At 29.4% G+C, this 26686-nt stretch overlaps 1 protein-coding gene across 1 annotated transcript; it reads left to right on the forward strand.

The window, feature by feature from the left end:
* The first annotated feature begins 9929 nt into the window (after window positions 1–9929).
* LOC145933226 (uncharacterized) lies at window positions 9930–14686 on the forward strand. The gene is made up of 4 exons (XM_083032797.1): window positions 9930–10387; window positions 10638–10737; window positions 13965–14066; window positions 14389–14686. The coding sequence occupies exons 1-4, from the start codon at window positions 9996–9998 to the stop codon at window positions 14584–14586; spliced, it is 792 nt and encodes a 263-aa protein (XP_082888923.1). The 5' UTR covers window positions 9930–9995; the 3' UTR covers window positions 14587–14686.
* Window positions 14687–26686: the final 12000 nt, after the last annotated feature.

Raw genomic sequence — 26686 nt, forward strand, 5'->3', positions numbered from 1 at the left:
ACATTCTTAGAATTTTTTTCCAAATTATAGATAAATAAAAATAGAATATATATGTATAATACTGTTACGTCCCTGGTCTTTCTTCCCCTGAATATCATCCCTTGAGTGTCATCGAGGAGCTTCATCGTAAAGGGGGTTGTTTATTGACAACCGCCCTGTCATTGTTTTTCGGCTCCATGACAGTTTTGGTCTGGCTGACGCATCGAGCGGACGCATGTGGATCAGACAAGCTTTCTTACATTGTATGTACATGCAAATAATATTGTATCTCGTTGCTTTCGCGTATTGGGTCGTGATATTAAAGACCATTGCTTCCTTACGAGAGTGGATTCATTTCGCGCGCGAGTGAGTGCGAGAGTGAGTGTGACATTTTTGCGAGAACCGCAAAAGCCGTCCCGAGGACGTAACATTTTGGGGGCTCGTCCGGGATAAAAGGAACATCTCACCGCAGCGGAACAGAACATCGAAAATGTTACATTCCCCGAGGATTACCCGTTCACAAGCTCTGTCTCGAGCGACTGACAGCGAGGAATCGAGAGAGCAAACGGGCTCGTTACCGGAAGTCGCAGGAGAACCAGCAGCGACAGAATCTACAGCTCTTCGGGCTCTCCTTCTAGAAATGCGAGAGATGCGACAGGAGCAGACACGTCGAGAGGACGAAATTGCGGCGATGCTGCGTCATCACGACGAGGAACTTCAAGCCTTAAAAGAGATTCATTCCCGACCACAAAATCTACAGCTAAGTCCTTTTATTAATAGAACGTGTGGAAATTCGGGTGCGCACTTTTCAAATGAGAGAGAGAATGATTTTCGCGCGATATTAGGATTCAAATTAAAATCTGATACTTATGACGGGACAGTATCACTTCGTGAATTTTTCTCGCAGTTTAATTTAATTGCACGAGCAAATAGTTGGGATGATGCGACAAAGACTGTTGCACTTGCTTCGAGTTTGAGAGGAAAAGCGCGTTCGGTATTAGAGATGGTAGAAGACGTGTCCAATTTAGAATTTAATGAATTAAAATCAAAGCTTGAATTACGTTTTGGAGAAGGACACTTATCACAAAATTATTACGTACAATTTACAAATCGGAAACAAAAGTTTGGGGAAGATTTGGCAACATTAGGTTCAGAACTCGATAGATTGGTTCGCCTTGCGTATCCCGAGTGCCCACACGAAATCCGAGATAAGATCGCCTGCGCGCAATTCGTTTCGGCGATATATGATAGTTTTGTCAAACGAACTTTACAATTGGAAAATATAACCTCTTTGAGTTTGGCAATTGAAAGGGCAAAAGCAATAAAAATAATTCAAGGGGAGGGTTTCGAGAAAAAGAGAGGAAATTTAAATTTTAATAAAAATTTTTCGGGTGTTGAAATAAAGAGCGCGCAGGGTAATAAATTAGAAGGCGAACGGGATAAAAAAGATAAGAAGGAAAATAATGAAAAAGGAAATTGGCCAGGCAGCAAATTTAGCGCCGGCCGAAGGGAATGTTGGACATGTGGGAAAATCAGACATTTCCGGTACGAATGTCCTATTGAGAAGGGAAACTCGATTTAGCCGAACTTTTCGGGGAGAGTTTGGCTTCCGTAAAAAATTCCTCGGAAATTGTATTAAATGTTAATAGGATTAAGAATAACGATTATTTCATTTACAGGGGAAAAGTAGATAATAAAGTATGTTCTTTCAAGGTCGACACGGGCTCTGATGTTTCCATAATAAATAGCAAATTTGTTGATAAAAAGAAAAGAAAGATTTGTAAGAAGTTTGTTAATTTGAGATATCCCACCGGAGAAAAAGTTCGTGTAGAGTTTTGGGCAGAAATTAAAGTTGAATTAGGAAAATATTCTCTAGAAATTCCAATGTTTATTGCAGACATAAATGATGAATGTCTTTTGGGAATAGATTTTCTAAAAATGGTTAATTTGGATAAAGTCTTTGAATCGGCTTTTGGAACTCCGATATTTGAAAAAGAAATAGCTAGAATTGAAGATTCTTCTAAAGAAGTTCCGATCCCCTTGAAAGAACTCTATGAAACGAATTCTCAACATTTAACTGAAGTAGAAAAAGAAAGTTTTGTCGATTTTCTTGATGAATTTGATGATTTATTTTCTGAAAACATTATTGCAGGGAATTGTAATGTTGTAGAACATATTGTAAATGTGCGAGATTCTCCTCCCATAAAACAGGTTCCTCGTAGGATTCTGATTCAAATGAGGGAAGAAGTCGATAAGATTTTGGAAGATATGAGTTCACGTGGAGTAATTGAGGAATCACAGAGTCCATGGGTTTCCCCTGCTGTCATGGTTAAAAAGAAGGACGGTTCTATAAGATTCTGTGTTGATTATCGAAAATTAAACGAGGTGACTATTAAGGATTCTTATCCCCTTCCCCGAATTGATGACATTCTTGACCAGCTAGCGGGTAATTTTTGGTTTTCCACACTTGATCTTAAAAGTGGGTATTGGCAAATTAAGATCCGTCCCGAGGACAAAGAGAAAACGGCTTTTTCAATCGGTAAGGGACTTTGGCAATTTACAATTATGCCCTTTGGTTTATGTAACGCCCCTGCAACATTTGAACGCCTTATGGAAAAGATTTTACAAAATTTATTATCAAAAATTTGCCTTGTATATTTGGATGATGTGATAATTTTTGGGAAAAGTTTTATTGAAATGATAAACAATCTTAGAACGGTGTTTTTACGATTAAGAGAAGCGAATTTAAAAATAAACCCGAAGAAATGTGTGTTATTTAGTAAAAGCGTAAAATATTTGGGTCATGTGGTTTCTGCGGAGGGCGTTGTTACAGATCCCGATAAGATTTCCGTTGTTAAAGATTGGCCAATCCCTCACACAAAAAAACAATTACGAAGTTTTCTCGGATTTTGTTCTTATTATCGTAAATTTGTTAAAGGATTCTCTTCCTTAGCTAAGCTCCTTTACATGTTGACAGAAGGTCAAACTAAATACGTATGGGGAGATGAATGTCAGAAAGCTTTTGAAAAGTTAAAGTTTTTATTGTGCTCTTCTCCAATTCTTTCCTTTCCGAGAGAAAAGGGAGAATTTTTATTAGATACTGACGCATCGAATATAGGGATCGGTGCAGTGTTGTCTCAGAAGCAAGATGGAGAAAAGAAAGTAATTGCTTATTTTAGTCGTGTGCTTAATAAAGCCGAACGAAACTATTGCGTTACTCGACGGGAACTTTTAGCGATAGTAGATTCTATAAAGTTTTTTCGTCATTATCTTTTGGGACAAAAATTTTTAATTCGAACGGATCATGTTTCGTTACGGTGGCTTTTATCTTTCAGAGATTTGGAAGGTCAATTAGCTCGATGGATGGAAAGATTGCAGCAATACGAGTTTGAGATTATCTATCGTAAAGGGACTTCTCACAATAATGCTGACGGATTATCCAGAAGACTTTTGAATCAAACAATTGTCAATATTGTGCAAAAGTGGAAAGGAAAAGCTCAGAAGAGAAGGAACAAACAGTTTCTCGCATCGTGTTCGAAGGCGAAAATTTGGAAAATTGGCGTGAAACTCAACGACAGGATCCTGACATTTCATTTATTCTTCATGCCAAGGAAACAGCAATTCGTTCCCCACGTTCAGAAATAGTCGGAGAGGATATTTCAACTCTAATATATTGGTCGTATTGGGATTCTTTGATTGTGAAAAATGGGATCCTCTATAAAAAATGGGAAGCTCCAAATTTAAAATCAAGTTTTCTCCAACTCGTGGTTCCTCGAGTACGAATAAAAGAGATATTAGAGGAGACGCATGATTCTCCAGCAGGAGGACATTTCGGAGTCAATAAGACTCTAGAAAAAATTCGAAAACGATTCTTCTGGGCAACCTGCAAATAGGATGTTGAGGAATGGTGTAAAACCTGTAAAATCTGTGTTTCGAAGAAAGGTCCTTCAGGAAAAGGGAAATCTCCTCTACAAATTTATAATGTTGGAGCTCCATTAGAGAGAATACAGATGGACACACTTGGTCCTCTTCCTTTGACAAGATCTGGAAACAAATATTTGCTTGTTATCGTAGATTGCTTCACTAAATGGGTAGAGGCTTTTCCTATTAAAAATATCAGAGCTAGAACGGTCGCTGAAGTCTTTGTTAATCAATTTATCTCAAGGCATGGAATTCCAAATGAAGTTCACACCGATCAAGGGAAGTACTTTGAATCACAACTTTTCTCAGAATTAATGAAATTACTCGGGATAAAGAAGACTAGAACTACTGCCCTTCATCCTCAATCTGACGGACAAGTAGAACGCCAACATCAGACTATTTCAAATTTCTTGGCGAAATACGTGTCAGAAGATCAAAAGGACTGGGATCGATGGATTCCCATGTTTCTTTTAGCTTACAGATCTTCGAAGCATGAAACCACTGGCGTGACTCCGGCAGAGCTATATTTTGGTAGGGAACTTAGGTTACCTGTGGATCTTTTACGAGGAAGTCCTGAATCTTCTGAAGGAAGACTTTCGGGAAGAAATTTTACTAGAAATCTAAAAGAGAAATTAGAGGAAATCCATTCTTCAGTTAGAGAGCGAATGAATCTGAAATTTTCTCAGATGAAGATTCGTTATGATCGTGGTGCCAGAAGAATTCTTTTTGAAGTAGGATAGAAAGTTTGGTTTTATAATCCTCGTAGAATTAAAGGGAAAGCTCCGAAGTTACAAGGAAGTTGGGAAGGTCCATTCCGAATAGTGAAAAAACTTAGTGACGTGGTGTTTTGTATAGAAAAGTCGTCTAGACATAAGAGAAAAATTGTACATTCAGATAGATTAGCTCCTTTTCTCGAGAGAAGTTTAGAAAACTAATAAAGTAGATTGGAGCCCGGAAATGTCGATTTTTCTTTAAAAATTCGGGGGGATATTTTTAATTTAAGGAAAAGTAGAATAAGTTATTGCGCATTTTATTTTCCGTTTTAGAGTCTTCAATTTGGGAAGAGGTTTGTCTTTAACCTGGGAAGAGTTTTCTGAATGGCGGAAAAGTTGATCTTCCAGCTTAGTCTTCCAGGAAGGAAATCTTCATTTGTCTTTGTTCTACTCTAAGAAGACTGTCTCGCCCGCGGTTTTTGATCCGTGGTTTTCCCGCGGGACTTTGGGCAAATGCCGAGACAGGGACTTGGGGAGTTCATGAGGGACGATGGGTCCACGGAAAATACCCCCCCCCCCCTTGTCCGAACCGGAGGACGTAGGGAGACCGGGACTTGTCTTCAAGGAACTTTAAAAGTCGATTGGGACCAAATTGACGGAGTCGCTCGGTAACCTGCGGCAGCAGCCCAGGGTAGGGCAAGAAGACTCGTCGGTGCCCTGGAATCGACAATTGGTGCAGATGTACTGTGGATTTAGATTGGCGGAGATAACTTGTGCGGATGTGCGACGGGATCCAGAATCGCGGATTGTTCGGTAACCTGTGGGAGAAGCCCAGGATAGGACAGGGATATTCGCTGGAGTCATGAAGTCGACATCGAAGCACAGAATTTTGGATTAACGGTGGATGCCCCTTGTTATCGATTGTCGGGACAACAATCTTGACGGAGGGGGGCAGTGTTACGTCCCTGGTCTTTCTTCCCCTGAATATCATCCCTTGAGTGTCATCGAGGAGCTTCATCGTAAAGGGGGTTGTTTATTGACAACCGCCCTGTTGTTTTTCGGCTCCATGACAGTTTTGGTCTGGCTGACGCATCGAGCGGACGCATGTGGATCAGACAAGCTTTCTTACATTGTACATGCAAATAATATTGTATCTCGTTGCTTTCGCGTATTGGGTCGTGATATTAAAGACCATTGCTTCCTTACGAAAGTGGATTCATTTCGCGCGCGAGTGAGTGCGAGAGTGAGTGTGACATTTTTGCGAGAACCGCAAAAGCCGTCCCGAGGACGTAACAATACATATAGAATATAATGTATCTAATGACAATAAAAATGATATATATATACACTCAGCCAAAAATAACTTAAAAAGTAGTAAAAAATTGTCAAGGTTCAAGAATTTATAACTCAGCTAATAATTATGATATCGAGGTGTTTAAAAAACGAAAATAAAGCTTGAAGATTGTAGTTTGAGAAAATTTTAGTGCCGATTACGTGGAATGATCAGTTTTGCAATGACAAATGATAGTATGTGAACCTGCAAAACTGTTGAATAGAAGGTCCACTTTCCTGAATTGCACGGCGTGAATCAGTTGACGTAGCTCAATGGGATAAAAAGCACATGAAAATTTGAACTTTTCTCTTTAAAATGTGCTTTGACGGAACTCGATACGATACTTTTTCGCTAAATTATCGCAATTTGAAAAAAGTCAGTTTTTTAAGGACAAATTGTGATTTAAAATGTGTATCTGCTATCTTTATCAATTCGAATCGTTGCAATTATTCAAGAATGTTGCATTGAATGCGGAGGTGTCCCGAAGCGAGCAAATTGTGCCGGGTATCTGCCACAAACAAAGTCCGAGTAAGATATTCGCGGGGTTTTCGTCGTAAGAGTTTGGCACTACTTTCTCGGGAATCGGAGGGGATCCATGAGGATTTCCCCGCGTAAAAAAAAGTAAAAAAGTGAAAAAGTGAAAAAAGAGCATCCATAATGAATTTAAATAAATTTTAATTAATATTCATTATTCGTCATCAAAGCTTGATGAAATATCCATGATTACTCTATATGACGTTCATATGACATCTATGAATACATCTAATGGATGTCGAATGGACATAGCAAATGCGGAACTATGAATGTCTAGTAGAGATCCATAAGATGTTACGTGGATGTCTAATGGAGGTTTTGAATCTCCATGGTGGACGTCTACTGGACATCCATTAGAAGTTTTTGTTCTGTGTGTGAAGTGTCGCAGGAAATGGTTACCGTCGATTTACATAACGTAATTAATATATTTAAAAAAAAGATTAAAAAGGAAGGAGCCAATATAACTGTTGTAATTTATAAAATAATTATTTTTATTTTTATTTAATCTGCACGAAATATAATGTTATTTTAAATTATTGAAAATTAAAACTTATAAAAATATTTTAACGAAAGAAAATTGTACGAATATATTCTACAAAAATATATGATATTAAAAATTGCGCCAACTAAAAATAGAAAATTACAATTTCAAATATTTTAATGAAAAACTGTTCTTTCTAATAGTTATTTTAATTTTTTACATAAATAATGATATTAAAAAGTAGCGCAAACTAAATTAAAATGATATGATATATGACATAATTATAATATACATATGTATGCATGTATTTTACTTTCTTTCTAAAGTACTGTTGATTTTACAAATAATAAAAGAAATAAATAAAATTAAAAAATTGAAAAAGTTTCCAAAAGAATCAAGGTTTTTAACGAATATTTTCAAATGATCATATTAAGTCTAGTTAAGTTATAATAAAAAATTAAAAAGCGGTTGCTAACTTCATCTCATTCTAACGAGACGGTGAAATAGAAAAAATATTAATAAGTATTCTTTTCACCAGTGGAAAATGTCCATCACGTTTTATTTTTCTAACTTATTTAAAATATGAAATTAAAATAAAAACATAATTTTCTCCTCTTCTCCCCCACCCCCCAAAATCACTCGTTAGATTGTACTGAATAATTCAAAACATGCATTTGTTCTAAAAATGTCATATTCCTGACTTAATTCTTCAACGATTTTTGCTTTGTCAAAATTTTTTCTGAAACTTAGTTCTTATATTATAAAAAAAAAATTATTAGCGAATTACGAGATTAGTATGGGAAATAGACAGAAGCCTTTTAATTATGAACCAGCAGTTAAAATATTAATACATATATTAAAATCGTATTATTTCTGTTTGGTAAATTTTTTTCTTTTTATTATTGATATAATTAAATATATATATACCTAAAATAGACATATATACCCAAAATATATATGAGAATTTCTTTTAGTATGTTAAATTTACTATTAAAATTACTAATTAAATTAATAAATAAATACATAATAAATAAAAATATATCTATTTTGTATCTTTAATATACTTTTATTTATTTATCTACTGAAAGCTATATGTATATATAATTATTTCAATTGTCAATTAAACACATGAAGTAGTTTTAGTTTCCCTTGAGTTTATCATACAAAGATAAAAAATTTTGATCACAAAAATTTATAATATAATATAAAACATATAATAGTATAGAGAATAATTTTGATGATAGTAAGTTATGATTAAAGACATATTTGCGTCAACACAAATAAATAAAATTAATAAAATTTAGATATACAAACGCTTTTCCTCAAATCTTTTCTTACAATTACACACTTTTCCTTTTTTTTGTCTGATTACATAGAGGTCTAATTATTTTTCAATGTTTAATTTGCAAAAGACATAACAAAAGAAACTTTCTTATTGAATTTAAGCTAATTTATGTACTATATATATACATACATATATATATATATATATATGTATATAAAAGAAGGAATTATAAAAACCACACATATGTATACATTGTACATATCTCTTGTGTAACTTATTACTCTCTTTTCCTGTCGTCTCATAATTTCCGCCATATCATAGTTCACGCGCATCCCTTTTACTAGAGAAAACATTTTACGTTTTACGTTCCATAAATTATAAATGAACGTAATAGCAAACTAAGCGTTCAATATGCGTTTTCTCAGCTCCTCGCGCGATTTTTTTTTCCACAAATTCTCGGAAATAACTGTAAAGACAGTTGTGTTCGAATTGTAATAAAAGATACGTTTTATTTTCCGTTCGTAATACGTCTGCGAGATTATTATTATGACGGAGATATTGACACTGGAAAAAGTTCTTGCCTTTCTAAAAGTAGATCTAGCGTTTGCTTGTTGTTGGCCACTTCCGGTGACGGCCACAAAGTCTCAAAAAATTCGTGACAAGATATTTCGATGGTGTTGTTGCCTAAATGGTACGCTAATGTCGATATCGTTAATGTATACGTTAGGTCTCGAACGTGATAATATGTTTCTTCTTATGAAAGTGGGTTGCGAGCTAAGTGCCTTTCTACAAGTTCCAATACAGATTACATTGTTTACGCTTCAGAGTGATCGTTTGCAAGTAAGAGATAAGATATATCTTTGTTTTGGATTAATAGTAGTTTTAATTTATATCTATATCTATTTATATCTATTTGCATTAATAGAATAAATATTAAAAATATATAAATTTTAAAATGAATATATTACGAAAAATATTTCATATTTTTTGTGTCAAAATGTGTCAAAATGAAGCATAAAACATCTCGTAAACTATTCATTTTTCAATTATTCAATTTTAACAATTTTTTACACTAAATATTATGACGAATCGATTTATGTAAAAAAATTATAGTGATTTTATTTATAAAAGTAATAATGACCTAAAAATCTTAAAAATACCTCCATATGAAATGAGATTATGCTTACAACAAGATCCTCCTTCGAAATCCTACAACTTTTGTACGAAACATTTTTCGATGGAAATCTTGGTTTTCGAGAAATTTCAATCCAAAAGTTAAAATGAGACACTCTGTATACAAACTTAAGGCATTTAAAATAAGCTGCAATGAAATAATTCTTAAACATCTGTTTCTTCTTCTATGATCTCGGATTACTTCAAGATTATTTCTAATTAATTTATTGAATTCATGTTTTTCTATATACTTTTATGGTGTCGAAATAGAAATATAGCGCTTCGTTAAAAAAAAAAAAAACAGAATAATTTTAATATAACCTTGAAAAATTAAATAAAAAGATTTTTTGACATTATATAATTCTAAGAAATAATATAAAAGAAATCTTTTTAAATTTTTTATATCTTCTATATTTTAACAGTTATTTCAAATAACACTTATCTAGAAATATAGAAATCATTGTGATGGAGAGACGCACAAATATATTATTATTATGTATAGATCTGGTTGATGCATATGAGATAAAAATATTATATCTTTCATATTATATATTTGTGCAGGTTATAATATATGAAATGGAAAATTTCATCGAACAAGCAACATCAAAAGAGAAAAGTGTTATTCAGAAATATATTGATAAATGCAAATTATTTTACATTATGACATTAAGTTGGATAACTATAACTGCTGTCGCTATAATTGTTGGGCCACTGTTGCTACCTCAATCCTTTCCAATCGAAGTACAGTATCCATTTTACGTGGGCCAGCAACCTCTAAAAACTGTCATTTATTTGCATCATGCGATGGTCGTGTATCAAAGTTACGTACAAGTATGTAGCAACGTTTTTGTAGCTGTTCTACTTTGGTTTGTAGCGGCAAGATTTGAAATTTTGTCTCACAAATTTCGGAAAGTTAGAAGTTTTTCAGAGTATAAAATCTGCATACAGTTGCATCAACAGCTATTACGGTGAGATAAAATATATTATGGTGGAATAATATTTCTATCTTTTATCTTTTCAATGTTGTACTTGCAATATATGACTGCAGTGAGAGAAGCCAGAAATTTTAAAATAATTTGATGTTGTGAATAATAATAATAGAAATTAAATATTTGTCTAAATTTTTTTTTATTTTAAAATAGTGTCATACTGTTTTATATTTCTGTCGTTCATTGTCAATTTTAAAACAAAAATAAAGAAATTAAAAGTTAATTACAGATATGCGAAAGATGTTACTATGACGGTTCGTTATATAGCATTGTCATCAATAGGATTCAGTACTATAGCAGTAGTATTCAGCGGTCTTACCTTTTTAAGTGTGAGTTGTGTCTATTTTATTTGTTTAACGTATTTTGCTTATATAGCGAAAAGTATGATAAATAGTACCGTTCGTTATATCGTAGCTCTACTGTATTTCTTAAAGAGTTAAAATATTTTAAAATGTTAACGCTGTTGTATCGTAGCTAGTCTCACTCGAATGCCGCAATGTTTGTTTCCTTTTCAAGCGATCCGTTGATAAGTGACGTTCATAAATTTATTTTGTGTAATTTTTATGTAATATTCGGTACCCCGTGCCTAAACTATTATTCAGAGAGATAAGCAGTTTAACATATTATTTAAGTATTTTTTTATCTTATTTAATCCTGTATATGGAAGCATTGATAAATCGATAAAATGTTTTATAATTATTTTTTTTTATTCACACAAAGGCCGTAGCCAGTTAAGAAGGACCAATCTGCTCCCATACGATTCACGCTTATTTTTTTTTACTTTGATTGCTGTCAATGTCACTTACAATTTAGCCAAATATTAGTTCTTAATATTGAACCGTTTTGGTGTAAAAAATAAAAATAAAAATGATGAAAATAATTCATATCTTTTGATCGGCCAAACCGATTTTGATGAAATTTTAATATGTTGTAGATATCATTAAGACACATTTGTGGAAAATTTGGGAAAGGTTTCTGATGACAGAAACATTGATTTAAAAAATGAATAAATGTTTTTGCTTTTTTTTAGTCCCGATATCTTTCTGGTACAATTACGCAAAAATGTTTGTAGAATCTTGGAATAGTTTTCTATCAGACATTATTTTTTTTGAAGCAATAAAATGGATAGGCGGTACTTTTAAGATATAAAGTATTCTTTTTTATTTTTTTAAAATATGATATGCTTTTGGTACGACCGTCATATATTTTTTGTAGAATTTTGAGACAGTATTCTACAACAAGTAATTTTTTCGAAACAAAAAAATAGGTAGGCGGAAGTTTAAAAAAATAAAATATTCTTCTTTATTTTTTTAAAAATATTATATGCTTTTGGTACGATTGCCATATATTTTTTGTAGAATTTTGAGACAATATTCTACAACAAGTAATTTTCTCGAACCAATAAATGGGTGGAAGGTACTTAAAAAATTTTTTTTTCAAAATTATAGTTTTTTGATACTATCGCCATATTTGGGTTTAGAATCTTGGAATGGAATCTTACAAGTAATTTTCCGGAATCGATTAAATGAATAGATGGTACTAAAAAAATAATAAAATAAAATAAAATGAAATAATTATAAATTTTATTGCTTCAAAAAAAATAATATCTGATAGGAAACTATTCCAAGATTCTACAAAAATTTTTTCGTAATTATACCAGAAAGATATCGGAATTAAAAGAAAGAAAAACATTTATTCATTTTTTTAATCAATGTTTTTGTCATCAGAAATCTGTCCCGAATTTTCCACAAATGTGTCTCAATGATATCTACAACATATTAAAATTTCATCAAAATCGGTAAAGCCGATCAAAAGATATGAATTATTTTCGACATTTTTATTTTTATTTTTTACACCAAAACGGTTCAATATTAAGGACTAATATTTGGCTAAATTGTAAGTGACACTAATAGCAATCAAAGCAAAAAAAATAAGCGTGATCCGTGTGGGGACAGATTGGTCCATCTTATCCGGCTACGGCCTTTGACAAAGCAATGAAAATTCGATGAAACGTACCACTAACTATTTCCTATATTGTACCTACTGATGCGATTTACTAAATTAATTCTTTTACTTCGGCATTAGTTTTCTTTCTTTATATTTAGATGGACAACTGAAGAAAATATTATCAAATTTTATAATTATATTGAGTTAATACTTATATTGTTTTCTCATAGAAGAAGCTTTGTTTTCGTGAAAAAATTTTTTAAAGATTTTTATGCCAATGTGTTCAGAATGTTCCAAAACATCGAAAAATCACATTTTTTTAAAAACGTCCGTATGTGTGTATGTATGTATGTATGTATGTACTTTTATTTATTATTTGTCATCATTTACTATTGTCATTTTTATAAAAATTTATAGTGTTTTAAATTTTAATGCAATTTTAATTTTTTAGAAAATGTTTGTGGTTGCTCTAACTTCCATAAATTTTAATATATTGGGATAAATTTTTTTATATAAAAATAGACTATCATTAAAGAATGGTTGATATTAAATTTTGATGAGGATCAGCGAAAGGGTTTATTTTTTATAAAATTTTGAATTTTATGAAAAATGTCTATGGTTGCTTTAAATTTCGTAAATTTTGAGATATCAAGCTAAATTTTTTTACATGATTAAAGTATCATTAAAAGATATTTGGTATTGAATTTGACGAAGATCGGTGAAAGGATTCATTTTTTATAAAATTTTGAATTTTTCAAAAAATGTAAATTTTCGAATTTTACGAAAAAAACATACGAGAGTGGATACATACATACACATATACACATACATGTACATGACATTTTAAAAAATGTTATGTTATGTTAAAAAAGTGTACAAATTGGAAACTTGTACATTACTTTTTCACCATTTTATTTCGCTCATTAAGCTTCCTCTATAAGGAAGCCAAAATTTAAAAACCACCTTGCACACTTTTTTATATTTTTGTGTAATACAAAAAGTATTTTTGTTAAATTTTTGAAGAGAATTTATGATTATGAAATTTATATATAAAATATGACGTTCTTATAGATATTTTTTGTTGCCGACTGAGAACTTTTGTAGAAAATAAAATTTTATTTTTGTTACATTTCTTTAATTTTATAGTTAGAAGTACGATTTAAAAACTCATGAGTACAATTTAGCAAACCAGTATTGTAAATTGTACCAAATACTACTTTTTTCTAATTTTTAATTTACGATATGAAACAATGATAAATTTGTGTTAATGTTTAGCGTATATTGTTGACAAAGAACCATAGTTTTAGATAAATGAAAAAATTGTGTTATTTCTTTGATAGTTTTATTGCAATTTTAATATTTATCTTAGGGGGGGGGGAGTACGATTTAGTATATTTTCCCCTATATATACATATACATATATACCTAATTTCTTTAAGAATATAAAAATTGACTTATTAGACTACAGCTGTTTATGTGAATACTAAATATTTTTCTCTTTCTTTCTTGTATTGTGAATTTAATAATTTAATAATTTTAATATTTTTTTTTATATATATTGCGTTAGAGCAGAATTGTAGTATTAATATTATAATATTATTCTATACAGCGACAACCATTAACTATAAAGGCTCAATTTATGACTGTTGGCGTATCCGGACTTATAGAAGTTTTTGTTTGCGCGTGGCCAGCTGATTATGTCTTGAGTACGGTAAGATATGATAATTGATAATATATAATAAATATATAAGAAAAAATAAGAAAAAACCAAACGAAATTCGTATATATAAAACTGATATCTTTACATTTACAGCACAAAACATAAAAAATATACAAATCTGTATAATATATATAAATATGCGCATGCACAATTTCTTTTCTATATAAAATATAACTATCATGATCAGCTTTATTATAAAAAGGTGTTATATACATACATACATATATTATACTGATTACTCTTTATTTAAATTCAAAATAAAAGCATTCTTATAGCACTATAATCAAGATGTAGTTTTATTTTAATGTTTCAGAGCAATAACGTTTGCCATGCTGTATACGAATCGTTATGGTATAAGAATAAAGTATCATTACAAAAAGATTTATTATATGTTGTATCGCGATGTCAACAGCCCGTATCTGTAACTGTACCATGCATGTTATCAACTCTTTCACTTAATTATTATGCTTCTGTAAGTCGTATCACAACATTATTGCTTCAATATTTATGAATAATTTATTATGGCATACTTAATTCCGATATTTTTGGCGATACTTAACGAATATTTTTAATTATTCCTTTGCAGCAAAACAAGCAATGCAAAAATTCTTAGTTGCACAGTAGTTTTTTACTTTTGAATTATAATTATAATTATTTATATTATAAAAACATAATAAATTTTTATAAACATAACTTTTATTTAAATTATAAAATTAAAAATAATTTTTATGTGTTTATTGTGAGAAATTAAATAATATATATATTTTTTGAAACTGTACTGTATACCTAAATTTGATTACAATAAACTTATTTAAATCACACGTATAAATTTTTGCCTTCTTAAATTAATGTGTCTTAGAAATAAATAGAAAATGATTGTAAGTTCTATATTTATAATTAGTGTTAATTTCTAGAATGCATATTCAATTAAAAATAAATACGTGAACAAAAGATATGTAGAACTTTAAGTTGTGTTAGGATAAATATTTTATTAAATTCTTAATTCTCCGGATTATTTATAAAATAAAATAAAAAATAATACTAAAATTTAATTTTAGCTTTATTTTACTTTGTATAATATTGTTTCTTTTATTAATAACTTGAAATTAAATAGTTGCAGCGCAATTTTTTATTTTTTTAAAATCCTAACATTTGAATTTTATCTGTAAAAAATATTATAGCGTGTCGCCAAAATTATCGGAATAATTTCTCTTCTCTAATAGTTAGCTAATGTTTTGTTTTATATATTAGTATATCCTTCTGCACGTACATTTAAAGTAAATACTTGATAGTTTAAGATATATATATATATATATATATGTTTATCTAGATTTAAAATAATTTATAATTGTTAACAATTTAAAGTCATTTTAATGATATATACAATAACAAAAATAAAATATTTATATCTGACAGTATTTATTGACTACGTTTTCTTATTTGACAACTTTCCGAATAATTTTCGCCGTAGAAGATGGGCTAGAAATATGATGCATTGTACGTATTATATGCTTTTCCCCAATGTGAAGAAAATATACGTATATTTAAAGTAAATACTTGATAGTTTAAGATATATATATGAAGAAAATATACGTACATTTAAAGTAAATACTTGATAGTTTAAGATATATATATATATATATATATATATATGTTTATCTAGATTTAAAATAATTTATAATTGTTAACAATTTAAAGTCATTTTAATGATATATACAATAACAAAAATAAAATATTTATATCTGACAGTATTTATCGACTACGTTTTCTTATTTGACAACTTTTCGAATAATTTTCGCCGTAGAAGATGGGCTAGAAATATGATGCATTGTACGTATTATATGCTTTTCCCCAATGTGAAGAAAATATACGATACACTGTAAATATTTAGTATGTACACTGTTAATATTTGTTTAATATGTATACACAAAATAGTATTAAATTTGTATTATGTAATAGTGACACAATACGACAAAATATTCTTTTATAAATATAAACATATTTGTCTTTATGTACGCGCGCGCGTATCGTTAAAAATTCCATGACTAATGATGTATATATAAAAATATTTTGTCTTGTCATATAATGCATATCAATTTTTGAACTATAACAAATATGCAACATTAGAAGTTAATAATAAATTAAATGTATACTTATTAAAGTTATGTAAAATTTTAATTACCTAACTAATTAAAAATTATCCGATTTATGTCGTGTTTGGTGTCACTTTAATCGTAAAAATCTCATTAATCCATTATAATTATTTTTAAGTCGATTAAATGCGAAATTCAAAAATTTTATTTTCTATAGTAACATGACATATGATATGAAAAATTATATTTAAAAGAAGCCTCGCGAGAGAGATTTCGGAACTCTTTGATGATGTGTCATCTCGCTCGCTCTTTGTTCGTTCTCGCTCTCGCTTCGACGACATCGGGACATCTTTCCTTATCTACAATAATTCACGCGAATGTATAAACATCTTATACATAAAATCTAAAACTTTTAATTTACATTTTATCGGATCAAAAATAATTTTAATGGATTAGTGAAATGTTTGCGATTAAAATGACATCAAACACGACACAAATCGGATAATTTTTAATTAGATAGGTAATTAAAATTTTGATTACATAACTAATTAAAAATTATTTGATTTATGTCGTGTTTGGTGCCATTTTAATCACAAAAATTTTATTTATCCATTAAAATTATTTTCAACTCGATAAATTGCGAATTACAAATTTTATTTTCTATGGTAAGATATGACATATATTCGTGAAATACTATAGATAAAGCGAACCTCGCGTAAGAGACTGCGGAACTCCCTTTGACAATACGATCATCTCGCTTACTCTTTACTTGTTCTCGCTTTCGACGACTTCAGAGAGAGATCTTTTCTTATCTATAATAATTTTCGAATTTAAATGTTTTTATTATGACTAATTAATAAATAACTAAAATTTTTTTTATGTTACCTTTTTGAAAATAATTTTAAAATAGATTACAAAGAAACATTTAAAAAAACACACCTATATAGGTTATATATATTTTTTTAAGAGATATTTGTAATATTATAATAATTATATTTTTATTGTTTTAGCAATAAACTGTCTGTCTAGCATGACGCGTAGCAATATGACATAAGTGTATAACTTTAAGGAACTATATCATTTGATAAGGACCAAATATAGAGGTCGAAACGTTGTGATTTTCTTAATAAATATACTGCCAGTTTGGTCGAGAGATAAGGTGTCAATTAATTTATTGTTTTAATTATCTATTTATATATAAATTTGTATATAACTTTTATTAATACATCGTTGCACATTAATATATATCCAACTGAACGTAATAAATAAATATTATTTAATAAATTAAAAATAAATTAATTATAAATAATTTTAAAAAATAATTAATAATAAGTGGCTATATAAAAGAGCATAATTTGTTATTGCTTAAAATGCTTGATATTTTTGTTTCAGGAATAGAAAAAGTAAAGCGATTAATTGTAGATGTCTTTTACATTATAATTAATTAAGAAAATTGATTTAATAACAATTTATTTTTTATTGCAGATACGTATATGCATAAAAATATTTGAATAACTTATCGTTGTCCATAGTGTATACTAAAACAAAACATCACGCGCAGCTAATGAAATCAAATAAATCTATATTTATATATTTTTTATGGAGAGCTTATTAGATTCACAATCGTGGATCTAGCACAGACATGAACCAATTGGTCGTTTTACCGTGGCACCGAATAGTGGATCTGGCTACGTAGTTCCGCCGGCTCTAAAGTGAATCCAGTTAGCGCCACTGTACCAGCTAGAAAAAACGTTTGACGAAAAACGGCTGCGTGGTCTCTCATTCTTCTCTCTGATATATGTATATGTATATATATGTATATATTGTATATGTATGTATGTAAAAAAATATATACACTCCGCAAAATAATTAAGGGATCAAAGAAAATTTTCTAAAAAATAGGCAAATTTTAAATAGCTGTAACTTTGTTTCAAAAAATGAGAAATTAAATTCTAAAAAAGGGTTTCAAAGCTTGAAATCTCCATTTTCGAAAGGTCACAGCTGTTTTTTATTTTCTTCAATTCTGGTATTTTTTATATACAGTGTTATAGCCCTAAAAGCTATATTATATTTATATATTACATATATATAATTAAGCAATTATATTAAGCAACTAAAATTAGAGCGCATACCCGCGCGAAACGGGTCTCACGCAATCCGAAAACGAGGCTAACGCCGACTAAGCGATTACATTTCAAAATTGCCAAAATGCAAGCGAAACGTCCCGTTAACCTCCTTCGCTTGCATCTAGGATCTTTTGATTGCGCGTGTCGACCCATTTATCTAATATAAAAATGACCCATCACTAAAACTCGGGGGTCAATTCGAAACGACTGTATACGCGTAAACCACGTCGACACGAACGAGCGCCAAGAAGTATTCAATAATAATAACGAGTATCGTGCAAGGATACACTCTAATACGCATTGTAATACGCGAGTGCAATTGTAAGAAGATCGATATAAATTCTGGAAATCTATACTAAACACTGTTTCACGTCTTCGAGTGTCAATTCCCTGGACCGATCCCGAACTTTCCAGTTCCTATCCGGCCACGATTCCTTAAAAAACCCTCGTGCCTCTCACGGGCACAACAACAGAAAACGACGAACTTAACGAAATGGAAAATTTTCTTCTTACTTTGTATACGTGTCGCATACACAAAAATATAAAAAAAAATTGTTTGAGTTTTACGTTAAAGCCTGAAGTTTTCCTTGCAAAATCGTTTTTTAAAATTTAAATTTCGATTTTTCCTTATCAAGTTATCGAGAATTGAAGAGAAAGTAATCGTTTTCACTTTGATCGTTCATAACTGTGTTAAAAATCATCGTACAGCAATTTTAAAACTATATTCTTAAAGCTGAATCTTTGCTCCATAGTATCAAGAGACACGGTAGTGTCTCGCACCTAGTTGAGGGCGTAGCCGACCCCGCTTTAGCGAGGCACCGTGTATCTTAACGCGAATCGGACAGTTGAGTCTATTATAAATTTGGAATCCTCAATAACGGCTGAAGCAATCGAGTTTATACTAGTCTCAATCGATAGATTGAGTTCGAATTATGTAATGAAAGTGTCTTTGTTTCTGCTCTACGTGATTTGTAAGCAGAGATATGATAATGCAAAGTCTAAATATGAAAAATTTCTTGTAAGAAACGTCGTCGTCGACCACGCATACATAGTAGTATCGTGCTACACGTATTCACACGTATACAACACATGCATACACGTATATCACACGTACACAACACATGCAATAGATTGCATGTATTGGTAATGTCCAACTCTCACGTTTTACAACAGATGGCGTTAGTAGCGCTCCACGATATTGACAGCGTGAGGGGTTATATATAGTATACACATCTCTTGATACGTACACACGTAACATGTATGTGTCTTTTGATATTTATAATATATTATATTCTTTCATAATATAATATCTATTTTCATGTTACGCAATTATTTTTTCATAAGATTAACAATTATATTCTTATGAGAAATAATAGGATGATTGCATAACAAGAAAATGATTGCGTAAGAAGAAAATAGATTATTATATTATTATGAAAAAAATATAATATATCACATAATATGTAGTATTATTACATATCACATGTATTTAGTAAGTATGTATTGCAAAATGTAGATCCTTTTATCTATCTATTTCTTTCTTGAATGCATATTTATATATTGATATTTGCAACTACTTTCTTGTTACGTTACCATTTTAAACCATTTCTTTCATAATAATAACTACTTTCTTGCTACACTTGCTACCACCCTACTATTTCTTTTATAAGTACATAATTATTGATATAAAATAAGGATGAAGAGCGAATAATTATTATCTTTACATTATTTATTATTATTAGTTTTTATTCGCTTCCTTATTTTACATCAATAATTATGTACTTATAAAAGAAATAGTAGGATGGTAGCAAGTGTATATATTAATACAATGATATTAGTAATGATTCTTTTGTGTGTTACGCCCATTTTATTATTTTTTTCATAAGAATAACTTAATTTTTTTCTTGTTACGTTATCATCCTACTATTCCTTTCATAAAGATATAATTGTTGAAATAAATAAAAAAGTGAATCAAAATTAATAAATGATATAAAGAGATACTTATAAAGAATATGTATCTATATATATATTGATAGCTTATAGTATTCACATAACACTGTTATGAGAGCTATTAAGATATCAAATATGTACATTTTTAAATTTTCATTTTAAATTATTTTTTATTATAGCTTATTTGGTTCCTTGTTTTATATTAATAATAATATATTTATGAAAAAAACTATTAGTATAATAACATAGCAAGAAAGTATTTACGAATATATAATAATAAATTTACTAAAGAATGTATATATGTATATATATATATATATATGTGTGTGTATATATATTCGTAAATACTTTCTTGCTACGTTATCATACTAATATTTGTTTCTTTCATGAATATATAATTTATTTAATATAAAACAAGGAGGTAAATATAAGCTAATAATAAAAAATAATGTAAAATGAAAATATAAAAAATGTACATTTTTGATATCTCAATAATTCTCATAGCAGTGCTATGTGGGTACTATAAGCTATCAATATATATATATATATATATATATATATATATATATATATATAAATACTTATTCTTTATAAGTAATCTCTTTACATTATTTATTAGTTTTTATTCACTTTTTTATTTTATATCAACAATTATATCTTTATGAAAGAAATAGTAGGATGATAGCGTAATAAGAAAAAATATAGTTATTCTTATGAAAAAAATAATAAAATGGTAGCGTAACATTCAAAGAGTCATTACAAATATTATATTAATATATATATATATATATATGGTATATATATATATATATATATATATATATATATATAATGAGAAAATAGCAAGCAATCTACATTTTGCATTACTACATACATGTGATAATCTATATATATATGCTATACTAATTTCTTTCGTTATAATAACTTTCTTTTTACACTACCATCCTACTATTTCTTTCATAAGTACATAATTGTTAGTATAATTTTATATTAGCAAATATATATTTATGAAATAATTAATTGGATGATTGTAACAAGAAAGTAGTTATTATTATGAAAGAAATATAGGACATCACATATATGTAGTATCGCATATGTAGTATCACATATATATATATATGGTATTTCTTTCATATTAAATATATATATATATATATATTTGACGTGTATTGTTTTAATATAATGTTAAAATTTAAATAAGAAATATATTAAATTAGCAACAACTAATAAATTAAAACTTTGAAAAATATTTTAAATAAAAATGGTTGTACAAGATAGTTATTTTTATCTATAGTAAGCAAAGAAGACCGTCGTATTTTGAAATATGACGGGGGTGGTGGTGGGTTCTTTATTTAAAGATGTTATCATATACAAAAATGAATGATATAATCTCTAAAAACTCACCTTTAAAAAAAAGGTAAAAAAAGGCGCCTAGTTAAGGGCACGCCAGTAACAAAAATTACCCATTGCAAACCCATGTAGAATCCTATGAAAAATTAATCATTGCAAACCCATGTAGAATCCTATGCAAAATTAACCATTGCAAACCCATGTAGAATCGTACCCATTGCAAACCCATGTGGAATCCTATGAAAAATTAACCATTGCAAACCCATGTAGAATCCTATGAAAAATTAACCATTGCAAACCCATGTAGAATCGTATTAAAAATTATCCATTGTAAACCCATGTAGAATCGTACTACAAAAGTAATGATATAAAAAAAAAAATTGCGCCAAGTGAAAGTAGAAATTGTACCAGTGGAAAATTAAAGTTGCAAACATATAGAGTCGTATAATGAACCAGTAAAAATTTAAATTTGCAAACCCCCCCCCCCCATGTAGAATCGTACCATAAAAAACTTATCTTTTTAAAAAAAAAGATAAACAAGATGCCAAGTCCATGCGCCATGTGAAAAAGTGTTACACAAAAAAATATTTTTAAATAAAAAAATCTGTCAATTGACAAAAATTTATGTTCTAAAATTAATATCTCTACAAAAAGTAATGTCCAAAAATTGCGCGATAAATAAACATTTTTACAAAAAATTAAAATTTAAAAACTTATGCAAATTTAAAATTAATATAAAATAAAAAGAAATAAAAAAATTTTAGTTAAAAAAACTTGGCGCGCTGCTAAGTTTCAAAATTACAATGCACCTTAAAGTTACATTAATTAATTTAACTACAAAATATATTTTAACTGCAATAAGTTTTAAAGTAACAATTTAATTTTAATATCATTAGGATATTATTTAGCAGCGCGCCAAGTTTTTTTAACTAAAATTTTTTTATTTCTTTTTGTTTTATATTAATTTTAAATTTGCATAAGTTTTTAAATTTTAATTTTTTGTAAAAATGTTTATTTATTGTATATATAAAAATGTCAATTTTTGGACATTACTTTTTGTAGAGATATTAATTTTAGAATATAAATTTTTGTCAATTGACAGATTTTTTTATTTAAAAATACTTTTTTGTGTAACACTTTTTCACATGGCGCATGGACTTGGCATCTTGTTTATCTTTTTTTTAAAAAGATAAGTTTTTTATGGTACGATTCTACATGGGGGGGGGGGGGTTTGCAAATTTAAATTTTTACTGGTTCATTATACGACTCTATATGTTTGCAACTTTAATTTTCCACTGGTACAATTTCTACTTTCACTTGGCGCAATTTTTTTTTTTATATCATTACTTTTGTAGTACGATTCTACATGGGTTTACAATGGATAATTTTTAATACGATTCTACATGGGTTTGCAATGGTTAATTTTTCATAGGATTCTACATGGGTTTGCAATGGTTAATTTTTCATAGGATTCCACATGGGTTTGCAATGGGTACGATTCTACATGGGTTTGCAATGGTTAATTTTGCATAGGATTCTACATGGGTTTGCAATGATTAATTTTTCATAGGATTCTACATGGGTTTGCAATGGGTAATTTTTGTTATTGGCGTGCCCTTAACTAGGCGCCTTTTTTTACCTTTTTTTTTATATAGTACACCGAATTTTTGTTTAACTTAAAATTCACCATGTAGAGGTTGTATGATTGGATTTGCGCTTTGGATGAAGCTGATATCGGTGGTAATTTTGTAAATGATATGCAACTTTACATTTTCTAATTTTTATGTTGAGGCAGTTAAAAGATTATGTTAGAAAGTGGAATAAAGATTTTTCTGCCACAGATTTTACTTTTTAAAATTTTTTTATTACAGCAAATCAAGTTCTTTTTTGACATATTGTACACATCAATCATTTTGAACATACGGATCACTATAAAGAAATTATCACAGCAAATCTGTAATTTTTTGTCAAGTTTGAGGTCCTAAGAGGCACAAAAATTTCAGTCAAAAATTTTTTTAGTCACCTTATGTAATTTTTTTCGACGTTAAAAGAAAAAAGAGAAAACTTGCGAATTTTTTCGTTATTTTCACTTATTTGTAAAAAAGTTCACGAGTTAAAAAAAAATGTTTCCACTATATCATACTTTAGAGCAAAGATTCAGCTTTAAGAATCCAGTTTTAAAATTGCTATACGATGATTTTTAACGGAGTTATGAACGATCAAAGTGAAAATAATCACTCTTTTCAATTCTCGATAACTTGATAGGGAAAAATCGAAATTAAAATTTTAAAAAACGATTTTGCAGGGAAAACTTCAGGCTTTAACGTGAAAAAGTCAGAAAATTTTTTGAAATCTTTTTGTGCATGCGACACGTCTACAAAGTGAGAAGAAAATTTTCCATTTCGTTAAGTTCGTCGTTTTCTGTATATAAAAAATACCAGAATTGAAGAAAATAAAAAACAGCTGTGATCTTTCGAAAGTAGAGATTTCAAGCTTTGAAACCCTTTTTTAGAATTTAAATTCTCATTTTTTGAAACAAAGTTACAGTTATGTGAAATTTGCCTATTTTTTAGACAATTTTCTTTGATCCCTTAATTATTTTGCGGAGTGTATATTCAAGTGTATACACAGTACGTTACTAACTTGATATGTATTATGTCATGTAAAGACATTATTTGTAAAGTATATAAATGTAAGCATTAATTTGATACTCATATACATATATGTATGTCTAATGTAATCTATACTGTAAATTGCTCATTTTTTCTAGTGATTTATTTCGTTTTAAAAGATTGACGTAAACGACGAAGAATATGGAAAAAGATTTGAGTGATGTTACTTTTAAGTTAAATTGATGTTACTTTTATACATATGTGTAATTAAGAATTGTCATGATATAGCAGACTTAATGCGAATCATAAAGTAAACGATTTTGCCTGTTAATTTTACATAACAACTGTCATAATATTCTCTTTTCTTTTCATGCTCGTTAAAATAATCGTACCATTAAGTAATCAATGATTTAGTTGCTGTTATATTATCTATATAGGTATATATATAGATATATAACATACGAATACTTTATTGTCAATATGCTATGTGAATCATATAGTGCGTGTATTTTTTGTGAAGTTTCCTTTTTACAAGAATTTGTATTTGTGTAACTGTGTAAATTAAAAAATTGTATTTGTGTAAATTTTGCTAAGTCAAAATCATCATATATTTTTGCTATATTTTGTGTGGTGCATAATTTACAGCGTTTTATTCAAAAATTAAAAAAATTTAAATAGTGTGCAAATACCGTCATGGAATATGATAGAATATTATATACATTGCACACGTGCGGATTGTTTACTACTATTTGGCCATTAGACTCTAAAGCTAGCAAATTTAAAACTTTTTCTTATAATGTTCTATGGTTTATTTATACATTAAATATAATATGTCTAAATTATTTAATAATTAAAAGTATGCTTTTTACAAATCAAGAAGATTTCATCAAATCAATAGGAACACTGGTGAATTTGATCTTTTCCATGGAAATATTGTTTAATCTCCTTTATTCAAAAATGCAAAAAAAATGATTGCAGGTTAATACTCTCTGTGCAACTTTATTACTTTATTTTTTATTTATAGTAAAACTTTATTTTTTGTTTATAATAAAAATTTTATATTTATAATCAAAATGACATAACTACACACGGCCAAAAAAAAACGGTACACATGAAAAGTAGTAAAAAATTGTCAAGGTTCAAGAATTTATAACTCAGCTAATAATTGTGATATCGAGGTGTTTAAAAAATGAAAATAAAACTTGAAGATTGTAGTTTGAGAAAATTTTAGTGCCGATTACGTGGAATGATCAATTTTGCAATGACAAATGATAGAATGTGAACCTGCAAAACTGTTGAATAGAAGGTCCACTTTCCTGAATTGCACGGCGTAAATCAGTTGACATAGCTTAATGAGATAAAAAGCACGTGAAAATTTGAACTTTTCTCTTTAAAATGCGCTTTGGCGGAACTCGATACGATAATTTTTCGCTGAGTTATCGCAATTTGAAAAAAGTCGGTTTTTTAAGGACAAATTGTGATTTAAAATGTGTATCTGCTATTTCTATCAATTCGAATTATTGCAATTTTATTTAAAAATATTGCATTGAATGCGGAGGTGTCCCGAAGCGAGCAAATTGTGCCGGGCATCTCGCGCAAACAAAGTCCGAGTAAGATATTCGCGGGATTTTTGCCGGTAAGAGTTCGGCACTACTTCCTCGAGGATCAGAAATCCATGAGGATTTCCTCGCGTAATAAAAAGTAAAAAAGTGAAAAAGTGAAAAAGTAAAAAAAGTAAAAATGAAAAAGTAAAAAAAGACACATACACAAATGTGATTTCAAACAATGGCTTTTTTTTCATTTTTTCTTTTTTTTTTACTTTTTTATTTTTACTTTTTTTACTTTTTCACATTTTTACTTTTTTATACGCGAGGAAATCTTCATGGATTCCCTCCGATCTTCGAGAAAGTAGTGCCAAACTCTTACGACGAAAACCTCGCGAATATTCTACTCGGACTTTGTTTGCGCGAGATACTCGGCACAATTTGCTCGCTTCGGGACACCTCCGCATTCAATGCAACATTCTTGAATAGAATTGCAACGATTCGAATTAATAAAGATAGCAGATACACATTTTAAATCACAATTTGTCCTTAAAAAACCGATTTTTTTCAAATTGCGTTGACTCAGCAAAAAATTATCGTATCGAGTTCCGCCACTGCGCATTTTAAAGAGAAAAGTTCAAATTTTCACGTGCTTTTTATCCCATTGAGCTACGTCAACTGATTGACGCCGTGCAATTCAGGAAAGTAGACCTTTTATTCAGCAGTTTTGCAGGTTCACATTCTATCATTTGTCATTGCAAAACTGATTATTTCACGTAATCGGCACTAAAATTTTCTCAAACTACAATCTTCAAGCTTCATTTTCGTTTTTTAAATACCTCGATATCACAATTATTAGCTGAGTTATAAATTCTTGAACCTTGACAATTTTTTACTACTTTTCAAGTGTACCGTTTTTTTTTTTGCCAAGTGTAT

Source organism: Prenolepis imparis, unplaced genomic scaffold, assembly GCF_030444845.1.
Source record: "Prenolepis imparis isolate NDT839.2.m4 unplaced genomic scaffold, iyPreImpa1.0 SCAF_2, whole genome shotgun sequence".
Classification (NCBI taxonomy): Eukaryota; Metazoa; Arthropoda; class Insecta; order Hymenoptera; family Formicidae; genus Prenolepis; species Prenolepis imparis.

Coding starts and splice junctions, on each gene's coding strand:
- LOC145933226 (XM_083032797.1), top strand. CDS start 9,996: ATGGAAAATTTCATCGAACAAGCAACATCAAAAGAGAAAAGTGTTATT. Junction 10,388..10,637: donor TTGCATCAACAGCTATTACG/GTGAGATAAAAT, acceptor AGTTAATTACAG/ATATGCGAAAGATGTTACTA. Junction 14,067..14,388: donor CTGATTATGTCTTGAGTACG/GTAAGATATGAT, acceptor TTAATGTTTCAG/AGCAATAACGTTTGCCATGC.